This window comes from Cryptomeria japonica, chromosome 1, assembly GCF_030272615.1.
Source record: "Cryptomeria japonica chromosome 1, Sugi_1.0, whole genome shotgun sequence".
Taxonomy (NCBI): domain Eukaryota; kingdom Viridiplantae; phylum Streptophyta; class Pinopsida; order Cupressales; family Cupressaceae; genus Cryptomeria; species Cryptomeria japonica.
In genome coordinates this window covers 398,074,444-398,097,446 of record NC_081405.1, presented here as the reverse complement: position 1 = coordinate 398,097,446, position 23,003 = coordinate 398,074,444, and the positions used below count along the sequence as shown (strand labels likewise).

General features: G+C 37.0%; 1 protein-coding gene across 7 annotated transcripts in view; it reads left to right on the top strand.

The window, feature by feature from the left end:
• Positions 1–369: 369 nt before the first annotated feature.
• LOC131070885 (DNA repair protein RAD51 homolog 2) overlaps positions 370–23,003 on the top strand; it is a 200,697-nt gene continuing 178,063 nt past the window's right edge. For 2 of the 7 annotated variants that reach the window (XM_059218344.1, XM_059218338.1), the window contains exon 1: positions 371–561. In XM_059218344.1, coding sequence (XP_059074327.1) covers positions 478–561 — 84 coding nt within the window. In that variant the 5' untranslated portion in view covers positions 371–477. Of the gene's footprint in view, positions 562–653; positions 777–848; positions 1,030–23,003 lie in introns of those variants that run through there. The other 5 variants (XM_059218346.1, XM_059218345.1, XM_059218348.1 and 2 more) reach the window with 5 other exon arrangements.

Sequence of the window (23,003 nt, the reverse complement as noted above, 5' to 3'; positions counted from 1 at the left end):
GTCACTATGATCGTTTTTATTAATTTTATATTATTATCTATATTGAGGAGCCAAGAATCAAGGGACTATGCTTGTACTTTGTTTTTTTTTATATTTGAAATAAAATAATGTATGATATATTTTTCTTTTAAGTTTATATGTTTTATAATTTATAAGTTAAGATTGAAGAATTTAATCCATCTTTCTGAAACCTCTTTTATTTAAAAAATATTTTTGAACGACCTCTGTAAAATATGTATAAATTGAGTACTTATTAAAGATATTCAATAATGCACTCGATAAATCTAAAAGTACTTTATACTAAACTGCATTAATCTATTATTTCACAAACTATCTTTGGTATTTAACTTGCCTTAGCCATCATAAATATAAGAAAATCCTGGAGGACACGGAAGAAAATGTAAAAAAGACGGAACAATTCTTTATATTGAACTATTTAAAGTGAAGCATGTAACTCGCTTGGAAGAGGTCATTGACATGGCAGGAAAGTTGATAAGTAGAATGGGTCTTCATTCTTCTATCCATCATATCTTTGCGGCTCGCAACATTCTCACTGCCCAGGTAATAGCTATTCTACATTTCCATCTTAAATCAAGACAATCGAACAAAGTGTCTAATTTATTTTAAAAACTGTTGTGTCTGCTCATTGGCAGAGAACTTGACTTTGGGTGGTGTATCAATCAAATGTGAGTCTGTGAGTTAGTTCCTTGATTAAGAAATGCTGTACCGTGGGAGGGAGGTCTTCTTCTGGTTGTTATCAAACCCTTTACTTGCTAGTAAGACAGTACAATTTCCTTACTTTACCTTTCTTTGGTCATGCCTAGTCGGGTTGAAAGCACCAAAACATTCCAGAATAGCGACTACAATGCTGCATTTCGTACGGTTCCGTTATTAAAAAAATGTTTTGATCACATAAATGATTCTAAATCACGGATATACTCCTGCACAATATGGTTTGCTGACATTTTATTTGGAAGCGCTGCCGAGAATTATAACGAGGTTTAAGATTACACCGAATATCTTAAAGAGGTAACACTTGCAAAATGAAGCAAACAATGTCTTCTTGGATTTCTTCTCCCTAAATTACCTCCGTTAAGACTATAGGTAGAAGGAAATGGTCCAACCTTTGAGCATTAATTTTGCTCCTTTGGCCCGTGACGGCTTAGTTGAGGAATTGCATGGCAAACCTCTGTTTCACACGAATAATTCTTCCCCTGCAAACTTGAGTGATGTCGATGACTTTCTTTTTGACAATCACACCAACGGTTAGGCCTACTTCTCTGAGCTTAGAATATTGGTTGGAGTTGGAATCTGCATTTTCAGGCATGTTTTGTTTGATATCTTCAACTGGTTTTTCCTAATTTCAACGGAGCAAGTCCGGTTTACATATCATGTTGCTGTTAAATTTGACTATCAATATCCTAGTTTTCTTGATCTGTTTTGGAAGAAAGATGAAAAGATCACTTTCATCATCAAGAATCATGGGGATCGAAGAACAATTTGGGCTTGTACTTGGCCAGGGATTACTCGTATACTAATCATTGATACACAAACCTTCAGTTAGACCCATCTATTCTAAAGCATAAAAGGCTTTGTTCTAATTACTTTTTTTCCTTATAACACAAAATTTCTTTCCCTGTTTACCCTTTTCAGCTCTGACGTGTAGGAGAAATAATTGACTTTCAGAGCTATGGTTATAATAGTGTTATACTCCTGAATTTTTTTCAAATAAAAGCAAAATTTCCCTGATCAGGGCCAACCTAATCAGGTTGTAAACAAGGAAATATGTATACAAGATGAGCTAGCTGTCATTTCAAACTCATTTGTCATTTTTAGCAGAACAGCAAAAAACAACAATTTCAAGGGCAGAAGTTGAGGACAAACAGCATTCAAGTACAGGTAGCAGCAGAGTAAAGTATTTTGTTTCAATTTTTCCATCGATAAAGTGGCAACTTCAACAGCAAACAGCAAGTGGCAGAACCCTTGCAAAACCAAGTTCAAATCTCAATAAAAAATGTCAAAATCCCTAAAAGTGTGCTCCTGGACAATTTACACCTAGCTGAGAGACATGAAGCGGGCACCTATTACCTTTATGCTTGGCAGCAACTCTTATGCTGTGTGCCCAGGTAGGAAAAGCCACTAAAAAAGTTGGTTTTCATCTAGACAGGGCTAAGTCATTGAGAAATTCTGCCTGCTTATGAATATTGCAAAGTAAGAATGAAATTTTACTATGTAAACATGATTAAATCATTGAAGACTTTCGCCTGTTTAAGTCATGTCAAATTTTGGCCTCAAAGTCTTCAAAGATTGCAATTATCTTCAAGGGATGCATCAAAGCCATTAATATCCTGTGGAGAGCCCAGTGAAGTGCGCCTAGCATTTGAAAAATGGTTAAGTTGTGTTAAAGTTCTGCTTAGCATTTGTAGGGGATGACAAAGCCATTGGAATGTTCTGCCTTGGCAAGGATCATTAAGGCATGTGCTCCTAATACTTAAATCTGGATGAATTCACATTATGGCGCACCACTTTAAGTCAACAAGATTTCAAAAGAGGTGGTGCCAGTGTTGGGATAGTTGGCCATGAAAGCAAAAATCAGGTTTTAAAGCATAAAACTCAGGTTCAATTCACCTTTCTACTCAAAGCAGTTCTCCTTTTGGTATTTGCAGCAGAACCAGTCTGCACTTTCAGTCTTTGTTCAGTTGTATTAGTAGATTTCAATGCTATAGCAAGACCAATTTGAAGATACAGCAGTGCAGAAAGTAGCCATCAACATTGGGTGGTATTTTCCAGCAGAATACCACCTTTATCTCTGCCTTTTTCAAATTTTTATTCTGTTGTTGTAAGGTTCTGGGCTGAGTTTGCAGCATTGAGGGTTATTTTGCTTCACATTTAAGCAATTGTTTTTCACCTTTGTAATGCCCCAAGCATTCTACCAAGACATTAACAGTCGAACAATGGATAAACAAATTTTTCAGGATACAAATGTGTCACAAATGTACCACAGTGTACACCAACACACTAGAATGTCCCATCACAATGCAATGACACTTGTAGCATGTGGAATTGATGCACAAGGTGTGACAACACAAGCTAAAGTCTTAACCTTGTCGCATGACAAATTCACCATGACGACCATATGAGAGGATACTGATAGAGTTGCCTTCAGCAGTTGTGATTGGGCACGAGACAATGATCCTACTCTTTTGCAAATTGAACGATTAGAATGGGGGCTATATGTAGTCTTACTATTCAATCCAAACAAGACATGACTAACATCCATAAGAAAATGGAAATGACCTGATTGCTCCTATTAATCTACTCTTTGTATGCACTAGGCGAAGGATACTTTTGAGAATCTTAGATAGAAGTTAGTGGTTATTGCATCTCATTTTTCTAACTAGATCCATTTTTGGTGGTGCATGTTTTCAGGGGGAGACTCAATGCTTATCTTTGTTTCCTTGATTGATGTTGATGTTGCTCTTAGGGGGATTAGTGGTGTGAGTGGTCAATATGTTTCTATTTATCTTTAAGCACCCTTTGTCATTGTTGTCAAAGTGGGAGAGAGTTGTTGTGAGATTATTGGAGAGAGTTGTTGTGAGATTATTAGTTTTTCATTGGTGTTGCTAGTTATTGGTTTATTGGTGTTGCCATCAATAACAAAGGAGGAGATTATTAGAGGTTGTTGTTATCATGAGCTTGTATGGTTATCATTGATGTCAAACCTAGTTATTTGGATGGATATTAATCCAGATATGATTTGTCAAACCTTGGTTATCTAGATGAATTTGGTCTGGATACTGTTTTGGTGTTGGTTGTGTCATCCTTTATTCAAGGTGGTTCAGAATGCTTTGGTTCCATTCGGATATACTGTTAATTGCATTTTGGTTTAGTGGATCATGTTATTTTGGTCCACATGTGTGTTAGAAGATGTGTTGAGATGTTTATCTAGCTCTTACTTTGGTTTGTGGAGATCCACATGGAGTATTTTTACATTGGAAGTGGTTATGTAGCCGACTAGTTGATTATATATACACATTATGCTTTTTAACATCTTTTGGAACATGTGTTATTATGTGTGGTTTGTTGGATTATTCATGGGATGATGTATTAATAGATGTTTTGGTTCCCTCTTTCTCATGGAGTGGACCAATCTAAGTATTTTAGGTCTAGGTGGTTTATTTTATGTAATATTGGTTACTCTATTTTGGCCGACCCTTGATTAGGATTTCAATGTTGTATCTCATATATAAGATGCGTGTATGGATGAATTGAGTATAGATGAGAAGTGAATTGTGTGAGAAGTGTATGTGAATGATTTACAAGAAGATTTGAGTTTGTGGTGCCGACTAGTTGATTATATATAAACATTATGCTTTTTAACATCTTTTGGAACATGTGTTATTATGTGTGGTTTGTTGGATTATTCATGGGATGATGTATTATTATATGTTTTGGTTCCCTCTTTCTCATGGAGTGGACCAATCTAAAAGTATTTTAGGTCTAGGTGGTTTATTTTATGTAATATTGGTTACTCTATTTTGGCTGACCCTTGATTAGGATTTCAATGTTGTATCTCATATATAAGATGCGTGTATGGATGAATTGAGTATAGATGAGAAGTGAATTGTGTGAGAAGTGTATGTGAATGATTTACAAGAAGATTTGAGTTTGTGGTGATGCAAAAGTTAGTTTGAGAAGAGATCTGAGGCTGATATATTTTGTAAGGCGGAGTGTTGTGATAGTGGAGATCATCAAAGATGTTTTCCATATTATTGCTCGTTTGATTATTGTTCAAGGAAAATTTTATGATCGGAAGAATCCTTCTCAATTTAAATTCATCTATTTCATTTGTTGTTGATTGACTATGAGTCCTTCAACAACAATTTGTATCGTGTCTTGAAGAAGTGTTCTTCAGCTATACAACTCCTTATGTATCTTGCCTAAGGTAGTGCAACTTAGTTTTGCAAGTCCTTTAGGTGTTGGCACTTCTTGGCTACAAGCCTAAAATTTCATAAACATTGTTATTCATATTATAAGATATTATTATTGTGGTTTTTCCTTGTTTGGATTTTCCACATAAATCTGGTGTTCATGTGTTAATGTGTTACTTCTTGATGTGCTAGTGCTTAGAGTGCTAATATTAAATTACTTGGTTAATAATTGTTTTTGAAGTTTCAGATTGATTCAACCCCGCTCTTAGTCCTATCGGGTGTTCAACAGATTAGGTGGTCAGGTACTGGAACGGTTCTCTCATCTCCCACATGATATCAAAATATTTTGAGAACTTGCTGAAAAATTTATTGCCCATTTCTCTTATAATATTGACTATGAGTTATATTTGAGGGCAAACAATAAATAATTATGGGCCGAACTTTCTGACCTAGGCGTTCAAATAGGGCATGTGAACAAAATTATACATATCCATTGCTGGAGCCGATCTCTCCTAACATTGGTGCCCACCTTTTGAAAAGGGATTTAAATTAATTTAAATAAATTATTTTTCGCCCCCCTCCCCGGTTCTAGTGCTGTCATGTCCCCTCCTTGATCGTTATACATAGCATAAATTAAACAATTATTATTTATTAATTAATATAATATTTATCAACGCATAATTATTTGTATTTAATTTTAGTAAATATTTATTTATCAATGATAATATTCTTGAAATATTGAAATAAATATTGTATTACATAAATTATAAACAAGTATTAATCTGTCATGCCCCGTATCAATTGATATGATGGTGTTTTGATAGTTGATTATTTATTAAGTATATTTGATATAATAGTTCATTAGTTAATTATTTATTTTAATATATCTAAAAAATAATAATTATAATCACTGTTTGGTTAAGTCAATCAGTAATCAACCGAACACAACAATCATTGATTGGTTAAGACAGCGATTAAGTGAAAGGGTGCGATTAACAAAAGAATTGTGTCCACCGTTAAAGGGTCAGAAGTTACATTGAAGAGTCAACAGACAAATTGAGGAGTCGCTTCTTAAATGAACTCGTGTGACTCTTCCCATCCGACGGTCCCTTGGCACATATAAAAGGGGGCGATCTCATTGCAGAAGGGAAGGGTAGACACATTATGACATGTAGGAAATTCAAACATCATGGAGGGGATATCATCGAATTGGAAACTTATTAACTTCTATACGTATATTTGGAGCACCTGTCTATTTGGTTCTTATTGGTTGCAAGCACATCAACCGCATATCAGATCAGATTGAACTGTTATAAAGATACAGGTAGTATCATTCTCGTCCTTAGTGGTATGCATAGGGACGTGCTTAGTATGAATGCTTAATATAAAAAGCACGATAATGTTCTTATGCAAAACTTAATGATAATAATATAATTATAGAGAATAACATATAATGATTATAATGATTATAATATATTGTATAATACTATCTGAAAATTAATTAATTAATTATATATACATATATATATAGAAATAGTAATTTGAATGAACAAGTAAAACTGAGATTATAAATCAGATTAAATTATCAATTCAATATCAGGGAGAAGCTTATGTTATCATTGATTGGATTCACGTTAAGATAGACTTGTCTCATATTCAACTTAGTTAAGTGATCAGTATATTGAAATCGTAGAAATGAGACTCGGACTCGGCGCGGACTCGGCAAGGCTGACCCGACTCGGGACTTGGCAAAAAAATTGGCAAAACTCGGCAGGACTCGACAAAACTCGACTGGACAAGGCAAAATACCAGTTTCTAGTGAGTCTCGCTTAAAGCGAGTCCTTGGAGAGTCCTGAATCCCTGAGACTCGGCTAGGGCCACTCGGCTTGGGACTTGTTAGGACTCGGAGAGTCTTAGCGAGTCCTGGAACTATGATTGAAATAGCTTAATTATGGTTAAAACAAGTCTCAACTTAGTAGGGGACATTACAAGTGCCCATCTTGGGCAAGGGAATATAAAATATATTAAAATATAGGTTTCGCCAACCTGATTAGAAGGGTTGCATCTTTTGGTGAAAGGGCACTCTTGAAGGGTATAATATGAAAGTTATAATAATTCATTTGGGCATCAATTCATTGCAAAAAACAATTCCTATTTACAAGTAGATTCACAACAGAGAGAGCAGATTATTGGAGTGGATTTCATGAGGAGTTATTTCAGATTCTTGTACATACATTAAAGAATCAAGTTCAGGTCTAATAGTTAAATTGATCAAGAACAAATTGGGGCAGACCCTAGTGCATACAAAGAGTAGATTAATAGGAGCAATCAGGCCATGCTCTATAGGACAAAAGGGAAATGCTCTATAGGACAGAAGTGCAACATCTCACACTCCATCCGAAGGTGTCAGGGCGATAATGGCATGGCTCAAATGGTTTTGCTCCTACCAATTTTCAGTTAAGAACGATGATTCACAGGTGCCAGCACATGGATATGGAAATATTTCTGTAACAGAATTGCATACGGTATTTTAGGCCTAATTGTCAAGAATGAATCTGCTATTGACATGTGTCTTCTGGCCGGAATCTTGTTGCTCCCTTTCTTCTATAAAAAGGGAAATCATGGCCAGAAGAAGGGTTCAGATTTTTTGGAAATGTCTTGTAGGTTCAGTTTTCTTGCTCCTTGGGTTTTTCCTAGTCTGTTTCTAGTAGTGAGTCTAGGTGAAGCGAACAAGCTGTAAAGTCTTTTACAGAGTAAATAAAGAAATGTTTTAGTGTCAAGTTCTGCACAGGTTCTTGAAGGAGTTATATGTAAATTTTATCCTGTGATAGAGATAGCATTTTATTCAAATAAAACAGAATTCCGACTCTTTTCTCTCCATTGTATGATTCTATCAAATTTTGAATGAAATCAATCAAGGCCTTATTTCATTCAGTGCATTGTTGTGATGTATGTAGCTTTATGTTTATGCTTCGGCCCAAGGGGTAAATTAAAATTGCTTAAATAGAGTTGCAGAATGGTAGAGGTTGTGCAAGGATTTTAGATAAGTAGTTTTGGGTTGGGATTACAAATGAGATATATTGTAAGGCAGTATTATCTTAGATATTATGTTATCAGATCAAATTCTGTCACATTTTCAGGTTTACGTTTTATATCTTTACATGCTTCAATTACTGATACCGGTTCAACTTGAGAAATTAAACATACCTCATTAGCTGCCAATCTCTTTCTTGTCATCACTCCATTGTTTTTATCCCGAATGATCTGATCTTCTGAATGATTCATCCTTACATACCTAGGAGTCTTCTGATTCCTCTTTCCGGTTCTTCAGTTACCGTTGAATTTTTTGATACTGCCGGAGTAACTGGTTCAACATTTTGTTCCGGTAAAGGTGTTACCGGTTCAGTTATGATCATTTCCACTGCCGGTTCTTACTCATAAACTCTGATTTGACTTCTATTCAGCTCACCCACCTTGACATTATCGCTCTCCACAATTCTCTGCAATCTCTTGTTATAACATCTATATGCCTTGCTTTCATTAGAATAACCAAGTAATATTCCTTCATCACATCTAGGATCAAATTTGCCAATGATATCATCTCTCCTGATATAACATTTACTACCAAAGATTCTGAAATACTTAACTATAGGTGTATTGCCAAACCATAATTCATAAGGTGTCTTACCGGTTTCTCCTTTGATATGTACTCTATTGAATGTATAGATTGTTGTGCTCACTGCTTCTCTCCAGTAGATATGAGGTAGATTAGCTTCCATCATCATGGTTCTAGCAGTATCCAAGATAGTTCTGTTCTTCCTTTCCACAACTCCATTCTGCTGACGTGTCCGGGGAGCAGAAAATTGTCTCCTTATGCCATGCTTCTCACAAAAGTTATTAAACTCACCGGATGTGAATTTTTTACCATGATCTGACCTTAAACATTTAATCCTCAATCCTATCTCAGTTTCAACTTTAGCTTTAAAGATTTTTAAACTTTTCAAAAGCCTCAGATTTCTCCTTTAGAAAAGTAACCCACATCATTCTAGAATAATCATCAATGATTAGCATAAAATATCTATCACCTTGAAAACTTTTAACTCTAGCAGGGCCACACAAATCAATATGAATAAGATCAAGAACATCATTAGATTTGTCTTGTATACTCTTAAAAGAGGTTTTGACCTGTTTTCCCATTTGACATTCCTTACATATTGGATTATAGGGCTTCACAATCTTAGGTATACCTCTAACTGCCTTAGTTGAACTGATCTTTACCATGCAATCAAAATTCACATGACATAGCCTTTTATGCCATAGCCAACTCTCATCAATTTGTGCAATCAACCATGTCTTCTCACCGGAATTCAAATGAAATATATTACCTTTTGTTTGAGTACCGGTTGCAATCTCCAAACCAGATCTATTAATGATTTTGCATTTTCCATCCATGAATTGTAATTGAAATCCCTTATCCACCAATTGACCTGCACTCAAAATATTATGCCTTAAACCTTCAACATAATGAACATTATCAGTATTGTGCTTACCATCCAATGATATAGTTCTTTTCCCCTTGATAATACGTGCTTTGTCATCTCCAAATCTAACCAGACCGCCATCAAATTCTTGCAAAGATAGAAACTTCCTTTTATCTCTAGTCATATGATGTGAACATCCACTGCCAATTACCCATTCATCCTTATCTTCAATTTTAGTAGCAAGTGCCTTCTCTTCAGGTACATTCTCTTTCAGTGCCAAAACATCTTCCTTGATAGCCAGGAACACCCATTCCTATCCATTGCCGGAACCACTAGCAGAATCTTGTGCCAGTTCATCATCATAGATATTGAAGAAGTTTGATATGGATAATTGTAAACCTGTCACTACCCCTTTAACTATTGGATGCAAGTTAGAAAAAGATGATGCATCTTCAGATATTGATAAAAAGAAGTATAGATCTATGATTGGAGGACTACTACATCTTACTGCTACAAGACCAGATATTATGTAGGCAGTATGTTTGGTTGCAAGATTTTAAGTTAGTTCGAAGAAGAGTCATGATTAAGCAGTGAAAAGGATCTTCAGACATTTGAAAGGGACTCAAGATTTTGTCATATGGTACAAGAAAGATGGAGATTTCACATTGAAGGCATATATAGATGCTGATTGGGATGAAAGTATTGATGATGAGAAGAGTACAAGTGGCAGAGCCTTCTTTTTGGGAAACATATTGGTTTCATGGATGAGTGAGAAACAAGAATCCGTATCATTATCAACTGCTAAAGCTAAATATATTACCACAACAACTTGATGTACTTAAGTTTTTTGGATGAAGAAGACTCTTAAGGATATCAACATTGTATATGATGAAGCTATTCCTATTATGTGTGATAATACCAATGCTATAAACATTTCAAAGAATCTAGTTATGCATTCAAGAACTAAATATATTTTAATTTGTTATCATTTTTTGAGAGAGAAGGTTACAGAAAAGGAATTCAATCTGGAATACATTTCTACATTAGAGCAGATAGCAAATATTTTTACAAAGGCATTGGCGAAGGATACTTTTGAGAATCTTACATAGAAGTTAGTGGTTATTGCATCTCATTTTTCTAACTAGATCCATTTTTGGTGGTGCATGTTTTCAGGGGGAGACTCAATGCTTATCTTTATTTCCTAGATTGATGTTGATGTTGTTCTTAGGGGGAGCAGTGGTGTGAGTGGTCAGTATGTTTCTATTTATCTTTAAGCACCCTTTGTCATTGTTGTCAAAGTGGGAGAGAGTTGTTGTGAGATTATTGGAGAGAGTTGTTGTGAGATTATTAGTTTTTCATTGGTGTTGCTAGTTATTGGTTTATTGGTGTTGCCATCGATAACAAAGGAGGAGATTATTGGAGGTTGTTGTTATCATGAGCTTGTATGGTTGTCATTGATGTCAAACCTAGTTATCTAGATGGATATTAATCCAGATATGATTTGTCAAGCCTTGGTTATCTAGATGAATTTGGTCTGGATATTGTTTTGGTGTTGGTTGTGTCATCCTTTATTCAAAGTGGTTCAAAAATGCTTTTGGTTCCCTTCGGATATGTTGTTAATTGCATTTTGGTTTAGTGGATCATGTGATTTTGGTCCAGATGTGTGTTAGAAGATGTGTTGAGATGTTTATCTGGCTCTCACTTTGGTTTGTGGAGATCCACATGGAGTATTTTTACATTGGAAGTGGTTATGTAGCCGACTAGTTGATTATATATACACATTATGCTTTTTAACATCTTTTGGAACATGTGTTATTATGTGTGGTTTGTTGGATTATTCATGGGATGATGTATTATGATATGTTTTGGTTCCCTCTTTCTCATGGAGTGGACCAATCTAAGTATTTTAGGTCTAGGTGGTTTATTTTATGTAATATTGGTTACTCTATTTTGGCCAACCCTTGATTAGGATTTCAATGTTGTATCTCATATATAAGATGCGTGTATGGATGAATTGAGTATAGATGAGAAGTGAATTGTGTGAGAAGTTTATGTGAATGATTTACAAGAAGATTTGAGTTTGTGGTGATGCAAAAGTTAGTTTGAGAAGAGATTTGAAGTTGGTATATTTTGCAAGGCGGAGTGTTGTGATAGTGGAGATCATCAAAGATGTTTTCCATGTTATTGGTCGCTTGATTTTTGTTCAAGGAAAATTTTATGATCGGAAGAATCCTTCTCAATTTAAATTCATCTATTTCATTTGTTGTTGATTGACTATGAGTCCTTCAACAACAGTTTGTATCATGTCTTGAAGAAGTGTTCTTCAGCTATACAACTCCTTTTGTATCTTGCCTAAGGTAGTGCAACTTAGTTCTGCAAGTCCTTTAGGTGTTGGCACTTCTTGGCTACAAGCCTAAAATTTCATAAACATTGTTATTCATATTATAAGATATTATTATTGTGGTTTTTCCTTGTTTGGGTTTTCCACATAAATTTGGTGTTCATGTGTTAATGTGCTACTTCTTGATGTACTAGTGATTAGAATGCTAATATTAAATTACTTGGTTAATAATTGTTTTTGAAGTTTCAGATTGATTCAACCCCGCTCTTAGTCCTATCAAGGGTTCAATAGATTAGGTGGTCAGGTACTGGAACGGTTCTCTCATCTCCCTCATGATATCAAAATATTTTGAGAACTTGCTGAAAAATCTATTGCCCATTTCTCTTATAATATTGACTATGAGGTATATTTGAGTGACCTTTATAATACCAAGCAAAAATCTATGGAATCCTTTGCTTCCTTCTTACAAATATGGAGGAGTCCTTCTAGCTAATATCTGTTTGACATTCTTGAAAAACAAAAGTTCGATATATTTATACAAAGCTTGCCCCTTAGATGATGTTTTAATTAGATGTTCAAGGTCTTGATAATTTCAAACAAGTTATTGAGAAAGTAATTAGGGTTGAACGAGCTCTTATCAACAAAGGAACTATCAAAATATTCAAAGACAATAGAGACCATTCATCTAATGACAAATCTAAGTTTTAGAATAAGAATAAGAACATAGTCAATGATGGTGTGGCCAATGAAAAAATTGTTAATAAAGATCAACCCACAATTACTCTTAAAGGAGCTTCTACATCTCATTCTCAAGGGTCTAACAATGTTCAGACATCAAATAATGTTCAATTATCAAATATTGCTCAAAACAATTTGCAAAAGGGCTCTAAACCTAATTTCCCAAAACATAAATACACACCATTGTGTGAGTCTATTGAATCAACTCTTCAAAAAATGATCCAATCTAATGCAATCATGCTTTCTAAAATTAGATGGTATGAACCTCAAGTAAAACCTTCCTAATGGAAATATATTAATTTCTATGATTATCATAGAACAAAAGGGCATAAAACATCTAATTGCTTCAAATTGAAAAACATTAACCAAGATCTTATTGACCAAGGTCATATTGCTATCAAAACCCCAATAGGAACATCTAATAGTGACCATATGGTTTTCAAGGATCCCTTATGTAATCATGGAAAGGGAGGTTCCTTTAATGAAGGAATTGATAATAGTGCCATTTATGCTAGTGTGGGTTATGAGTACACAGTCAATCGAGTCATCCAAGTTGATGACCAGGTGGTGCGGGAGCACCAGGATATGTGTCTACTTCATTTTTGCATGTGTCTACATCATTTTGATTCATGTTTATGCTTAGGAATAGAAGGTGCAATGTGTGTGTTTGTAGGCCTATTGATTAGGCCTAGGCAATGTAATAAGCCCTAAGGCCCCAAAGTGTGTCAACTTGGTCAAAGGCCTTGTATGGGCATTCTATAAGTATTTTTGTTGTTTAGGGGTCTACAATGTGTAGTATGTTCATTCTTGACCTTTGGTGTGAAGGCAAGATCAATTTGTAAAAAGTTGTCAAAAGTTGCAATTGTTGTCAAGCAACTTTTTGCAACATTTTCAAATGTGGTTACTCCAACGGTTGGTTGGTTGCTTGTATGCGTTGAGGCAGTTGGGGGAGTTGCTTGGCGTGATATAAGCCTGGAGGAACGATGCCTTCCAGTTAGAGAAGTTGGAGAGATGATTTTGAATGAAACTCTTGTCTTCAAACAAAACGGTTACTGAGATTTTCTGCATTTTCCTTGAGTTTCCTGTTCTTGCATGATTCCTTGTGAATGGTGGGCATGAGTTAAGCATCTGACAAGTTGTAGCAGAGGTTCACCGATCATTTGGAGTTCGTCTAAGGCCTTGAAACATACGGGCTTGAAAGAAAGAGAATTTTCAATCCCACTGGTCTGGTAAAACCCTCAAACCAAGGATTTGAATGCTAATAGGGGCACAAATCAATAGAGTCATGGGATTGATCTGAAACCTGGGAGTATGTTGATTTGGCATGTATATTAACTGTTCCTGGTGGTTGTGAAGATAGGAGGTATCATTTGACTATCCTAAGATGAGGCCCTAGGCTTGACATCGGTCATGTGGCAAGCCTGAGCAATAGAAAAAGGAGATAGAAAACCTGAACAACAGATTGGTGGATGGTCAAACTAGGCATGTGAAGGACCCTTGGGTAGGTGCAGACCCTTGACAAGTGTCATTCTTGCATTCCTTATTGACTGGTGAAGCTTTTGAGAGCTTAAACCCCAATACCGGCTAGAAGAGGCAAAATAGGGTTAGTAGGGTTTGACCATCCATACTCAAAATCCATATGCAGAAGTTTGGAATCTGATAGAAGGCCCAAAAGGGTATCCAAATATCAAATTTATTCAGGGGGTTGTTCAGGTATATTGTGAGAAAAATCAAGAAAAGTCCGATTGGAGGGCTAATTGCTTGTAGCCCTATTTCCTAGGTCTAATAGGGGAAACGACACAAGAGTCTAATAAACACCCATTTGAGGGGTCAAAATCTATGCAAATGCCATATAACACATGTGGGAACATTCACATAGGCCAAATTACACCTTGTGAGTAAAGATCCTTTTGCTAGGGGTGTGGGGTTGTTCGGTGACTTTGGTTGAAGGGTTGGAACCTAAGGGGTAGGAGACTCCTTGTCAATTGTGAGTTGTCTTGAGTGGAGAGATCCTTGGGAAGGATCTAGGGCAGACTCTAATAACCTTGGGAAGGTTAAGGACATCGGTCCATTGGGTGACACCCTTATTGAGCAAAAACCAAAGTAAGTGATTGAACATCCCATAGCCCTTTGCATCACCAGGTTTCAACCATTACTATCAAGAATAAAATATTGAGTGTGAAGTTGTTACTCATAGATCCAAAGTGACCCTTCAAGGAGCCACTTCCAAGTCACAACCTTCTAATTGGTACAACCTTCTAGACCAGTTGGGAAAGAAACCGACACAAATATCTATTCTTGAGCTCCCACATATTTCTCCTACTCATAAAGTTGTCCTTGATAAAGTACTTTAGGATGCATTTGTACCTACTAACACAAATGTCAATCAAAATCAAGCCATGGTAGGACACCTCGCCACCTCCCACACTGTTGCAATCACTAAAAATGACATCCCTTCTCATAAGCCATGTCATAATTATCTCATCTACCTAGAAGTATTTATGAACAAACATAAGATTATAGGATTCTTGATAGATGGTGGAGCAGGCTTGAACATGTGTACTTTGAAACTAGTCAAAATCTTGGGATATTATGAGGATGCTATTGATGTCTCGTGGAGAATTTTTATCAAAGTCTATGATGATTTTGAGCAGCATTCTAAGGGAGCAATTTTCTTTCCTATTTGAGTTGGTCCTAAAGTTCAAGACACTCTATGTCAAGTTTTGGACCTTGAGCTTGGTTATATTCTTCTCCTTGTGATAGCCTTGAAAATTGATTGTATGAGAATTCTAATTTTGAGCTTAATTTGATCTTTCTGGTTTTATTTGCATCTTCTGTCAAGGTTCAAGGTCTAGGGTTTATCAAAATTTCTTTTGTCTTGTGAAGAAAACCCTAGCAACGATATATTTTGTCGTTACCTTTTTCTCACTTAAGGCCGAGGGTTGTATTCCATTGGCGGGGCCATTTTATTCCCTAAGCGCTAAGTCCTGGTAGACTGGTTTTAGAAATGATTTTTCTAAAGTTGTATGCGAAAATTTCCCTATAGTCGGTCTTTTTTAATATTTGTGCCTGCACTCGCATTTTTCCTAAGTCTAAATTCCTAAGTATTCCAGTCAGTTGATAAAAGCAGAACAGATTGGACGGTCCGCGCTTCCCTGTGGTTGAAAGTGCAGTGAAGACAAGCTGGCGGTGTAACCTGTCGAAGCCTTGTGTCACTGGTTCTCAGGCGGTAAAAATTGGTTTACTAACAGTCCTATCAATTGGCACGTGTTCAAGATGAACGACGATGTTATGTTCTGAGATAAAAGGTGCCCGACTTTTAATTTTGAAAGGGTTAACGGGCACTGTGTAGAGCAATAAAGTATGAACATATCCGACGGCCCCCGTTTTCCCGCGATGGAAGTTGCAAGGGAGTTATGGACCGCGACATCATGAGATGATGCCACGTGTCCCGAGCGGACCAGGAAGACCTACGGTGGGGCCACTGACAGAGTCTGCTCGAAAGATCATATGGCGCTGATTAGTCATGACTTCATGGGTCCGCGAATACAGGTGGAAGGTCAAATGCCACATCAACAAATAATGATCGTTTGATTTGCCAGGCTGGGTAAGATCTGCGGCTGAGTTTCAAATTTGAAATTAATAAGGATCACTAAAGACATTGGTCGTTGCCCGTGCGGGAGAGATAGGATGAACATGATACAAACTTGTCGACTCAGGATGATTAATGACAAGTTGGGAGATTTAGATGCCGGCTCAGTCTAGGAGGATTATTTTCAAATTTTCTATTAAGCAAAGGACTGATTCGACAGGGCAGGGACAATATCTCAGAGATGTGAAAGGATTGGGATAAGCTTCAAGTTTAGGTGTGATGTATCACGAGTTCTCTGATGAATTCAGAGATAGCCTGTTGATAGGAATCTTGAAGCAAAAGATTGTACACCCATGGAAGAATAAAATCAGGATAAAATCACTCGTGTAAGGTGAATCTTGATAGGAAAATACAATGGATGTGATATGCATGATTTCTAGCGTCCATAGCTAGCAGGTTGAATTAAGAGCACCAGAGTGATGATTTTTCACGAACAGGCACTACTAGATGAAGTGTTTTTTACTATAAATACAACAAGGTGGTGACTAAACTGGTAGGAGAAAATGAAGCCTTTCCATTTTCTGAGTGCAGTTCTTTCTTCTGCAAGGGGAATGATGTTTGAGCAAGGTCATAAATGGAGTTGCTATATGCTCTGTGATACCAGATGGATTTTTTTACTCTCATGTGTGAGTATGTCTATTGTCAGAGGGGATGTGAAAGTGGGGAGGATTGCCAGAGGGGCATGAAAGCCTTTTCTTATGAAGAAAGGCCACGCATGGCACAACCTTTGCTTCTACTCTGTCACTGGATGGCAGGGGGTTTTGAGAGAGAGCCCGCAGAGGAATGAAAAAGGAACATGTCTGGATAGGGAGTGACAACAAATCATCCATATGGCTGCATGGAAGCTACGACCCCTCCACATCATATTATGTTTCCCCTGTAGCTCCTCCTCCCACTTTCTTTGATCCTGGGCATGAAGGTTGTCCTCTAAGAACATCTCCTTTGAATTATTTGTCTGTACGTCCTGGGGACGGATGGGGATGGCTGGGACGTCCCCAATCCGTCCCGGGGACGGCCGAACGTCCCCCATAGCTAGGGGTAGTAAAAAATATTAAAAAATACAAAATGTCATATTTTCCTAACGTGGGCCCCAAATTATTTGCCCAAAATGTACATATAGCTGCTTTATCCATGTTTTCATATGAATATAATGTATATATGCATGCTTTATCCATGTTTTCATATGAACATTTAGAATTTCCCTATATATTTTTAATTTTCCTTATATTTTATATAGTTGTTCCTTTTGCCGTCCCCCCCGCTGTCCCTAAAATTGGCAAAAAACTTTGCAGTCCTGGAAACTCGTCCTGTCGTCCCCCCGTCCTGGAAACTCGGGGTAACATAGCCAAATTATCCCCTCTCAAATGAGGTTCTCTTCTCCTTTTTATATCCCATGTTTGAGGGAGTCACAACTTTTCATTCCTTGTCTTTTGACCATTCATTAACTTAATTAAATTTCAATTATATTTTTTTATATTTGGATTTTAATTTAATTAAATGTTTATTTTTTTGAATTTTAATTTTATTATTATTATCATTCACCATTAAATTCTATTTCAAAGCAGGGACATTACCTTATTTAGAAAAGAGCATTGCGTTTAAGGTCATAGATGTGTGTCATGCTTCTTATCCTCTTCTCAATATATGGGAAGTTCACCCTTGCTTTGTCTCGAAGAGATATCCATAAGACCAACCAAAATAGTTCTTACGATTACAATTGATGGGAGAAAACTTGTCTTAAAATTACAAAACCCTGCAAATTTCCAATCATTGGTTAATATAACTCACATCAAATTAAAGACAAAGGTACATGTCTTGGGAAATATCAGAGTTGCACAGTAGAAGCTGATATATCACAAGGATGATCTAAGGATTAGTTTAGGTGAAAGATCCCAAATGGATCCTTTTGCTGTTGCTGCCGTAAATTCTTAATTAAACATGCTATATTTTTGTAATTTTCCGGTGATCTTATAGAATAGACAAAAGTTACAGAAAGGGATTGTTTCTTTTTTTGGGTTTTGATGTTATAAGTAAAGTAATTGATAAATAGCAACAACTGAAATAAAATAGTAAACAATGTTCATATGTAAGAACACTTAAGCAATCTGAAAATACTGCAAATCATAGCAGGCAAATAACCAATTTTGTATTAAGCAAGAATCCATACATTTATTTGGAGCTTTTCTCAATCTGGATTGATGCCAGATGGAGGAATATTATTGGCAACGAACAAGGAAGACCAAATAAGCTGAATACAACCCTTCAAGCCAATATACAAACAAGGCGTGGTTGCAAAGGAGGCGTGGAAGCTGCTGCAAATCACGTGCCAGCTGAAATAGACTAGCCGCCCTGTTGAAACCCCCAATATGCACGATGAATCTTCAGGACAAGAAGATGTGTCTTCTACCTCTGACAATCTCTGTGCAATCTTGGATAAATCCACTATCAACTCCTGCTGAGGGCTACGTCCCAGCAAGCTCAGACCTGGGGTTTGCGTCCCAGACCAAAATCACTCTTCCAAAGCAATTCCCAAATTCGCAAGTTTCAAAATGATCAAAGATGCTATCAATTAGGTTTTCATCTCCTTATAACTCCTTTCTCTTTGCAAGTCGAACCCTAAGGAATAATAAAGTTTGCGCTTTATAATTAAAGTGACACTTTCCCAATTATGGCGTCAAACTATAGAAAAATATCACTTTATTGCAAATAAATAGCTTCCAGCATCCAAAAAGACTCCGGGAGGTGAGAATCATGTAGCAAAGTTCAAGACCTTTCCAACGAGCTATAACACATAGGCATATCAAACCAGATGAAGCCAAAAACCCCTTATTACTCTGAAATGGCTATATACATAGCCTTATTTTAATTTATTTAATCGCTAGCTTAGGAAATATTTAAATATATTAAAATATTTCCATAGATCCAATAATAGCCCAAAATAACCAACCAAACATGAATCTGACTTTGTCACCTGTCTGTGACTGATGCCGAACAAGATGGGCCAACTGGCAGTCCCATCCCTAAAATCTAGGGATGCTCCTAGAAACTAGGAAACACACCCAATCTTCCTGAAACTGAAACCATGGTATGGTCCCGTGGAACCTCAAATATGGAAACTGCCACAACCTCCTAAAAAGTAGGGAATCGCCCTAAAAAGTAGGAACCTCTCTCCAAACACCTGTAACTGCTCAAAAGGATCCTGCTCTACTCCTTGGTCCCCCAGGTGGTCATTCAGTCAACTGCCAGTTCTCCCTAAAAAATAGGAACTGTCATCTGAAGGTCCAAAATGGCTCACAGAGCCCCTGCAAAGCTCCATGACCCTCAGAATGAGTCCCCTAACCATGTCATTGACCTACGGGAACTCGAATGGTAGGTCAACCCTTGCTCATCTCATTTCACCTAGAAAAGGGGACATTACATTAGGGATCCTCACATTGAAAGGATTTGGTTAAGACTTCATTGCTTGAGGACAAGCAATTTTCGGCAGGGTGGATTGTCATGCCCCACTTGAGGTTAGGGCTTTATAAGTATGAATCCCAACACTAAATAAAATAAGCATCTGAAGTTTTAGGGTTGACCTAGGATTTAAGGGAAAACAAAAAATAATTATGGGCCAACCTCCTTGACCTAGGCGTTATAGGGCATGGAAACAAAATTAAACAAATTCATTGATGTGGCCAACCTCTCCTAGCATTGGCACCCACCTTTTGAAAAGGGATTTAAATTAATTTAAATAAATTGTTTTCTGGCCAACCCCTCCTTTGGTTCTAGCGCCCATCTTGGGCAAGGAAAAATAAAATTAATTAAAAAATAAGTTTGTCCGACCTGATTAGAAAGGTTACATCTTTTGGTGAAAGGGCACTCTTGAAGGGTATAAGAGGAAGGGTATTATAATTCATTTGGGCATCAATTCATTACAAAACAATTCCTATTTAAGTGCAGATTCACAGCAGAGAGATCAGACTATTGAAGCAGATTTCATGAGGAGTTATTTCAGATTCTTGTGCATACATTAAAGAATCAATTGCAGGTCTAATAGTTAAATTGATCAAGAATAAATTGGAGCAGACCCTGGTGCATACAAATGGCAGATTAATAGCAGCAAACATGCGATAAGATTGTATCAGAGTTTGCTATTTATTGCTGGTGGTAGTATTCTTGTTTTCTTGTGGCATGCATGAATATATGTGCTTGATATGTATACTTGGTGTTTGGCTGTAACATGTGTGTATAATGATGTATTGTATAGGCAATGAGGTGCAATATTTAGACTCTTAATTCAATTGTCAAATTGCTGCAACCAACCATGCCGAGGTTATTTTAAGGAGTACAAGGAGGGCGAAATTGTTATGGCGTCCTCCTTTAAGTATATCATCTGATGGTGGATGACCGATGGTCCCATGAAGCCAAGGGAGGCAAGTTGTATCCCGCCCTTGGGCTTAAAAGGGAAGGACGCCCAGGACACCCTATTGTGACTTCCCCACCAACTTCAACAAAGGTTGATTATTGGAATGGCTTTAAAGGGATATTTGTTTAAATGCTGCAAACAACCATGATAGGGGTAGTGAGGGACTAGAAGGAGGGGAAATAGTTATGAGGTCCTCTTTTAAGCGCACCACTTCATGGTGGAAGACTGATAGTCGCATGAGGCCAAGGGGGTGCAAGGGGTGCCCTATCCTTGAGCTTAGAAGGGAAGGATATTTAGGACACCGTATTCTAGTTTTGCCTTAAACCTCTACCATGGTTGATTATTGGGTTAAGGAGTCCCAATCATAGGAGGGGGGAATGGCTGTAGGACACCTCACTTGGTACACCACCTCATATGAGATGGCAGAAGGCCCCCTAGGGTAGAGGATTGCTTTGGGCACTCTCCATATCCTAACCCTTTTTGGTTGAACTCCATTAAAGGATTAGATATGATTGAATTGATGTTCCTAACTCTTGTAAAGCCCTATGCTTTTTTGTAATGTCCGCTTTTTGGGATTACCTTAGACTCTGCCCTAAATTCACAAATCCAAAATGAAACAAGGGCAAAACATAGCTAGAGATATAATCTTCACTCAAGAATATGATGAGGTACGCTTGTTTTAGAAACCTGCAACCAGATTAGACAACAATGTAGATATAACTCATGAAATACATCCAATTCTAGGGGGAGGAAATATATATATTATATATAGATCCACACAACAAATCTCAATGATTACATGGAATCTCAACCATAACTAGGGTTGTGTTGGGAGACATGATGAGGTGCCCCAAGTATCCTCTACCATAGGCCCAACAACAGGACCTTATCCTCTGTGGCCTCATGTGGTCCTTAATTGATGGTCTTTAACCATCATCATGAGGTGGTGTACCTAGTGAGGTATTTACACTGTTCCCCTCCGTCATGTCAACCTCTCACCTCTTAGGATTGATTCACTTCAACAATTGATCAATATGGAGATAGTAGGGGAGCTGCAAAAAAACGCGATTATACCCGATTAATCCCGAATCCTAAAGCTAGCCGATTTATTCCCCGAAAAAATCCTGATTCATGAAAAAATCGTTGACCAGTTGTTAACCCAATTTTCAATGGTTTTTTGCATTTAAGTCGCATTAAAATCATGTTAAAAACCACAAAAAGTGGCAAAAAAAGTGAAAAAAATCATTGTAAAAACTTACAAAACCCTAGGCAAACACGTGAAATTATTGAATTGCTTAGAAATAGGGTTGATCTGAGACGAAATCAAAGTCAATGTGGAATCAAGGTTGAAAAAGTTTGTTATTTTGTCAATTTTCAGGGGGTTCATCATTCCCCACACTTCGCTTGTTCAAACCCATGAGCTCAATGACCCAACAAAGGCAGAAAGCCCGCAAACTCAATGGCCTTGTAGGGGTTTGAACCTTGGTGGCTGCCTCACCAATGGAGTGCTTCTACTAGAACCTTGGTGGCTGCCTCACCAATTGATTGTTTCTACCACAACACTAAACTTCCGAAGACATATTTAATATATATAGATATACATATATGAGTTTTAATTTACAATTGATATCATAGTTGAACTACTAGACAAAAACAAATACTCGCCAACCCTTGAAAAAAAAACTCGGCGAAAACTTTGCAAAAACTTGGCAACTTAAAAATTTGCTTAAATTTAATTAGAAATGCATCTTTTTGCAAAATTTAGTGAGGAGATGCATCCAATGAGTCAATAAATGAGTACACAAAAGAAACAAGTTGAGTCTAGATATATTTGAATGCAAATTGGGTACAAAATGGCATCCTCTTGTGGAATGCTGATGGTTGATAGACTGGAACAAATTGAAATAGCAAATTGTTTTTGTAAAACTTAAAGTAAATACTACATCAAAACATTTTACATCTTCCTCTTCCCAACTCTAGTGAAAACTAGGTGAGAGATAGAACTAGAGGGTCTAGTCCTGGGAGTTCGATGTGGCTCTTCCACCTCAGCAAAATGAGGTTGAGGGTAGCACCCCTCGCGGGGGTCTGAGGGTGAGAGAGAGACGGGTAGAGAGATAGGTCTAGATCTTGAGAGAGAGAGGAGAGAGTGGTAGAGAGAGGGGATAGAGGAAGAGTGATAGGGAGATAGATAGGTCAAGAATTCGAGGTAGATAAAGTGAGTGAGATAGAGAGAGCTAGAGAATGCTGATAGGAGCCTACTGATTACTGAAATTTGATTAAGTCTGAAAATATAGATCTTCTAAAACCTAGAATTTGCATTATAACTCCTAGAGATCTGAAACCACTCTTAAACATCCTGTCAATATATACATGAAATATAACACTTAAGTATAAGTCACATTTCAATATGTCTTTTGCCTTTAATATATATAGATATACATATATGAGTTAT